This window comes from Sorghum bicolor, chromosome 3, assembly GCF_000003195.3.
Source record: "Sorghum bicolor cultivar BTx623 chromosome 3, Sorghum_bicolor_NCBIv3, whole genome shotgun sequence".
Taxonomy (NCBI): Eukaryota; Viridiplantae; Streptophyta; class Magnoliopsida; order Poales; family Poaceae; genus Sorghum; species Sorghum bicolor.
In genome coordinates, this window is record NC_012872.2 from 58,197,467 (window position 1) to 58,203,340 (window position 5,874).

The 5,874-nt window shown below is 45.0% G+C and overlaps 1 protein-coding gene across 1 annotated transcript; it reads right to left on the reverse strand.

Moving 5' to 3' along the window:
- Nucleotides 1,197–3,462, reverse strand: LOC8054970 (probable WRKY transcription factor 41). Its single transcript, XM_002458205.2, has 3 exons — nucleotides 2,768–3,462; nucleotides 2,553–2,678; nucleotides 1,197–2,429 (listed from the first exon to the last, which is right to left on the reverse strand). The coding sequence occupies exons 1-3, from the start codon at nucleotides 3,130–3,132 to the stop codon at nucleotides 1,880–1,882; spliced, it is 1,041 nt and encodes a 346-aa protein (XP_002458250.1). The 5' UTR covers nucleotides 3,133–3,462; the 3' UTR covers nucleotides 1,197–1,879.

Consider the following 5,874-nt stretch of genomic DNA (forward strand, 5'->3'; position numbering starts at 1 on the left):
TCTCTGCTTTTCGAAAGGTCCCTGAGAAAAATATTACTTCCTATGTCTAAAAAAACATGTTATTCACTACCCCAATTCTTTACATCACTGTCGGTTCAAAACCTACACTACTAGATTTTGAACTGACAGTGGCATACCGACAGTGATGAAGAGGCCCAAAAAATAGGATTTTTTTTAATATGGGAAGAGACCCCACTTAACACCAGGAGAGACTCCACTGTGGGGCTACATGTGGAGCGTCATTAGTCACAAGATTTTTCACACGAAAAATGTGCGATTTGTAGCCACCGGCGCTCGAACTCTAGACGGAGTTCGTCCCCTAACTACTCCACCTGCAAGAAGCTTGAGTCCAAATGAGATTTTAGTCCTAGTCATTTTATGTTCATTTGATTTTGGAATGAGCATTTAGGATCCTAAATGAATTTAAATAAAAAAGTTATTAACTATAAAATTTAATAACTTGTTGAGATCTAAAACTTTGGTTTTGGTCATTTCTCTATCCGAGGTGATTTGAAAATTTTGAATTTTAAATTTGAGAAAACTCAACCGTATTTTTCCCTACATAAATGATTTTAAATGAAATAGTTGTTAACTACAAAGTTGATTGACCTTTTAAGATTTACAACTTCTATTTTGGCATTTCTCCATCTAAGGTCGTTTTAAAATTTTAAATTTTAAATTTTAGAAATCAAACATGATTTTCGTTAGATAAATAATTTCAAATGAAAATATTTTTATCACAATTTCAAATGAAAATATTGTCAACTACAAAGTTGTATAACTTTTTGGTATCAATAACTTTGTTTTGGTCTCTTCTAAATATCACTGCATACTCACTAATGGTTATAAAACATATGGCCTTAGTTAGTGTTAACTCTTATATGAAATCATGTGAATCAAATAGAGGGACATCGTAACGATTTCAAACAACAAAGTTGTAAACTACAAAGTTGTATAGCCTTTTAAGATCTACAACTTTTGTGTTTGGATGCTTCTACATCGAGCCTTAATTACCACTCCACACTCAATTATGACTATAGAACATATATGGTATTCCTTTGATATTAACTATAAAATATTGTGGTATATATTTGGATATTCAAATGATCTCAAATCAAAAAAATTTAAATACAAAGTCATAGATCTCGTCAAGTACTACAACTTTGATATAAAGTTCGTCTTCATTGGGCATCATATGAGAAAGTTATGAAGTTTTTTTTGCAATATATTAATGTCGGTTCAAGCCACAAACCGAGAGTGATAATATCAGTGTCGGAATGTTAGTTATTGGCTCAACCCGACAGTGATGACCTAATATAATTGCTAGTTCTTGGCTAAATTCAATAGTGATATGAACCGACAGTAAAGACCCCAATATCAGTGTCTCGGTTGGTCCTATCACTGGTTTTAGCAAAAAATTAGCAATGATGTGCTATCACTACTGCCGATTTCTTAAAATCCATCAGTGATGCATCCGGCCGTGAAAGTCATATCTGTAGCACTATAGCTTTATTCTAAATTAAACTATTTTAAATTTGACTACGTTTATAAGGGGACACCATGTGTATTGTGGAAATACTCATAATGAATCTCTATTAGGCCGGTGCATGTAGCTAACAAGAAGATGTAAAGTCGAACCATACGCAAGAGAGCAGGCAACTATACTATACATATATTGTTGGAGAAAGGCTTCGTAGCTAGGCTGGACGTGTGACGTGCCATATAGCCGCCCTATCTACCCTTGCAGACTTACAACTTGCCAGGGGAGATTATACATCATCAGTGAGGCATGACAGTGGGAGAGGAAGCAAAGCTTGCTCGTCGTATTTACCTATCGGTATTTCTTCGCAAACTTTGAAGGCACGTACGTTTGTGTCGTCTAGAAATAGCTGGCCGGGTTCCCCAGCTCCAAGAAATCGGCGGCGTCCAGCGGGAACATGAAATCCATCTCCCCCATGGCCATAGGGGAGTTGGTCGTAGAGGCGAGCTCCACGTCAGGCACGTTCCGGACGCCGGCCATGGCCACGCCGCCGCCACCGCCCACCGCGTAGCCGCTGCTGCTGCTGCTAACCAGCTGGCTCTCTGGCGTCGCCGGCGACAGGAAAGGAGACGCGGTGACACTGACACAGCCGGTCGTGACGAAACGGCTGCTCGTCGCGGCGGCGTCGGCGCCCGTCGTCGGCTTGTTAGAGGCCGGCCGGAGCGAGAACGGCAGCACGGCGGTCCCTGCTTCGAACCCCGGGGACGGGGAGGTCGTCTGCTCCTGGACCGCCGGCTGCTGGTTGCTGGGGTGCGCGGCGGCGCCCTGGGCGCACGTGTGGGCGCCGTGGTACACGACGTCGAAGAGCAGCGGGTCGCCGTCCGTGCGCTGCACCTGCTTGCTCGCCTGGCAGCTCTGCGTGTGCCTGTGCGTGCACCGGAAGTAGGATCTGCGAGAATTGGTTGGAGTCCTTGGGGATCAATCAATCGATTGGAAAAAAAAATGACCAAGAACAGGTGAGAGGTGAAAAAGGGTTGTGTTGTGCGGCGCCGGCGCCGGCGCGCGCGCTGACCTTGGGTACTTGGCGCCGAGGATGTCCTTCTGCCCGTACTTCCTCCAGCTGAGGCCGTCGTCCAGGGGGCTCACGTCCTGCACGGCGCTCACCCTCACCTGGGTGCTCCACTTGGGCAGCGTCTTCCTGCATCGTGTTCGAGTTCGATATGATCACAAACCAAAAATCGCACACAGTATGACAGTAGTAGGCGCTTGCTTTGACTAGCTCCCTACCTCTTCTTGCACTGGCCGGCGGCCGCATTGCCACGGCCCCGGAGCTCGCCGGCGTGGTCCGACCCGCCGCTGCGCGGGCTGCTGCCATCCCCACCTGACGGCGGCGACTCCGGCAGCTGCCCGGTGCCCGGACGCCCCTCGGCGCAGCAGGACACGGCCATGTGCACGGCCCTGTCGATGGAGGCGCGCATGGTGCTCACCAGCGCCCGGTACCGCTGGTCCGCCCCTCCTCCGGCACCGCCTCCGCCCTGCTGCTGCTGCTGGACCACCACCGCCATGTGCGTCTCGAGCTGCCTCGCCATCTCCAGCACCTGCACCAGCTCCGCCACCAGGGCGCACTTCTCTTCTGGCACTCCCCCCTCCATCGCAGTCGCTCGCAGCTAGCTCACTCGGCTCCCTGCGGCTGGCAGCTGACTCGCTCGCTCACTCACCTGAGTGCTGGCTGTTCATACGAGTTGTCTTGGCGGCTGCGTGTGTGTGTCGTCGAGGTGTAGGTGATGATGCGTGTGTGACAGAGCGTACAACGGGGAGGGTGAGGAGGGGTTCTTATAGTTATAGAGAGAGCCGGCGGCCGACCGAGGATCGGAATCGGAGACGACGAGAGAGGCAGCAGCAGCAGCAGTATCTTGGCTGCTGTTGTCGTCGGGTCGGGTGGAATGGAAGAGTAGGAACTTTGACTGGACTAAGCGGAAACAAATTCGAAGGTGTTTAAAAGGACCTTTGTGTACCACTAGGATAACATTCAAAGGTTTTGAATTGGACCGGTCTTCGTCTTTGGTCATGGGACTGATGGCCACCCAAGATGCTGAGATGTTTTTTTTTTTTAGTCCGGTGCACACTTTGACTGGTTCCCTCACACAGCTGGATCGCTCTTTTGTTGTTAGTGGTGCACATCGTGCTTCTGGTCCTTTTACTGACTGATGAGATGCTGTGTAGTAGGAGTAATTACTTCGTCCACTTTTACTACGCTTAGAGTCGACTCAAAAATGCAGATTATTTAGGGTCCACAGGATTTTTAACGCGCCAACGACCTTTTCTTGGTGTGTTTTTTTTCTTTTTCACTTTTTCATCAGGGGAGGTTTTTGGGTGGGACCTGGTGCGGCATCTTCTTTGGATAGGGATATTACTATATTAGTACTGGCCTACTAGGGCAGCACATTTGCCAGCTGACACTCATGATCTTGTGGTACAAGAACTCAGAAAGTACATTGAATTTTTCTTTTTCTTTTTAAAAATCGGAGACATAAACATTCTTTTTTTTTACGGAAACATAAACATTCTTTCCGATGAGCATCTCTTAGAGGCCAACACATCTTAAGATTAATGAAGTTACTATAAGCACCTTTTTATCCGTGAAAATATTATCTATCACTAATTAAAAAAATAGTGTGTTAAATTAAAAAACTACAATATTATGAGTGCATGTGCCAAGTTCATAGCTTAAACCTAGGTAAGTAGATTTCACCAAAAGAAAGCTAACCCAAATTGATCGTAGCTCAATTCACTAGACTTTTTTGGATTAATATTCAAATGGCACACTTCCATCTTCTATCGTACAAATGAATTTCTCAAAGTAGATAACATCATTTACATTGTAGGTAAAGGTGAATAGGTGGAAGGAAAAAGCATATTGAGAGGCCTCTTGATTTAACCGTGTATGGAGAGAGCCCGGCCTCATGGTGGAGGCAAAATCACTTTTGAATCAAGGAAAATCCGATCTAAAGATAGAATAGAATTGGGAATGAAACCGGAAGGAAGGATGTCAATGTGGGATGAAGATCCCATATCCAAGTCTTGTCAATGGCGGTGATGTTGTAGTGGTATATGCTCCAAGGGATCATGGCCAAGGTAAAGGTTTTGGATTGGAAGTGTCCAGCTAGGCTTGAGACAAATCCGGAGAGGTCTCTTGCCCAACAATGATTGTGGGTTGTAGGTAGATCGAACATTAAACAACAATGACACCACCCACCATGAAGGTGAAAGAAGGCAATCGGAGATGATTAGCGAATGAGAAGACACACCTAAATTATCAAAATAGTTAGGACAAGCGGCGGAGCTAGGGATCCATAAGTGAAACACTAGTATACAAGTTGAGCTATTGGAATCTTAGTTTCTTTTTAAAGCCCTCTTTGAATTGTGGAAAAAAAATCTGAATCCTGAGTTTTTTCTATGAAATTCTTGTATAAAATTCCTTGTAAAATTTAAGCGTTCCAAAAGGTCTAAATCTATAAGATTAAGGGAACATTATTAGCCTTGGCGGCATGCTGATAACTTTTTGAGGGAGAGGTTCGCCGAAGATTCCATAGGATAAGATTAGACCTGTATTGGTGAGACAAGCCACGATAATTGAGACAACACATGGTGACGCTCTAGCAATGCTCTAAAGGTTTGTGGCCAAGGTTAACGTTTCGGATTGGAAGTGGCCGACTCGGCTAGAGAGAAACCTAGAGAGGTCTCTTGCCCAACAATGATTGTAGAATGTAGGTAGAACATTGAGGTAGGTGATAACAACGCCACCCGCCATGAAGGTAAAAAAAGACAATTAAAAAATACCACTGAATGAGAAGAACTATACGAAGTGGTTAGGAGAGCCGGCAGAGCTAGCGCTCCATAAGTGAAACTATTAATCCTATTTATGCATATTATTTCTCAAATTCTACAAGTTAAGTTATTGGAATGTAGTTTTTTTAGTTAACGTCTCCTTTGCATTGTGGAATCTTTTTTTGAATCTCAAGAGTTTTACCTTGTGAAATTTCTTGCATCCTAAAAAGCCTATTCTACAAAATCAAGAAAATAGTAGTAGCCTTGGAGGTAGGGAGACACCTTTTCGAGAGAGAGGTTCGCCGTAGATTCCATAAGATAAGACTACACCTATATTGGTGAGACAAGCCACGATAATTGAATCAGACACAACCAATCTGTGCTACAATCCAAAGCCCTTTTTTTTTTTACCTCGACACCAAATCCGAAATAATACTCTTGCTCCATATCCAGTAGCGCCTAGCGTTCTCGGCTCGGTGGTCCGAACCTGGACTCACCTCCAACAACACACAGCAGAACACTAGTGCGAAAAGTGGCCGGACACAACATTTTCGTTGCCGTGCGGA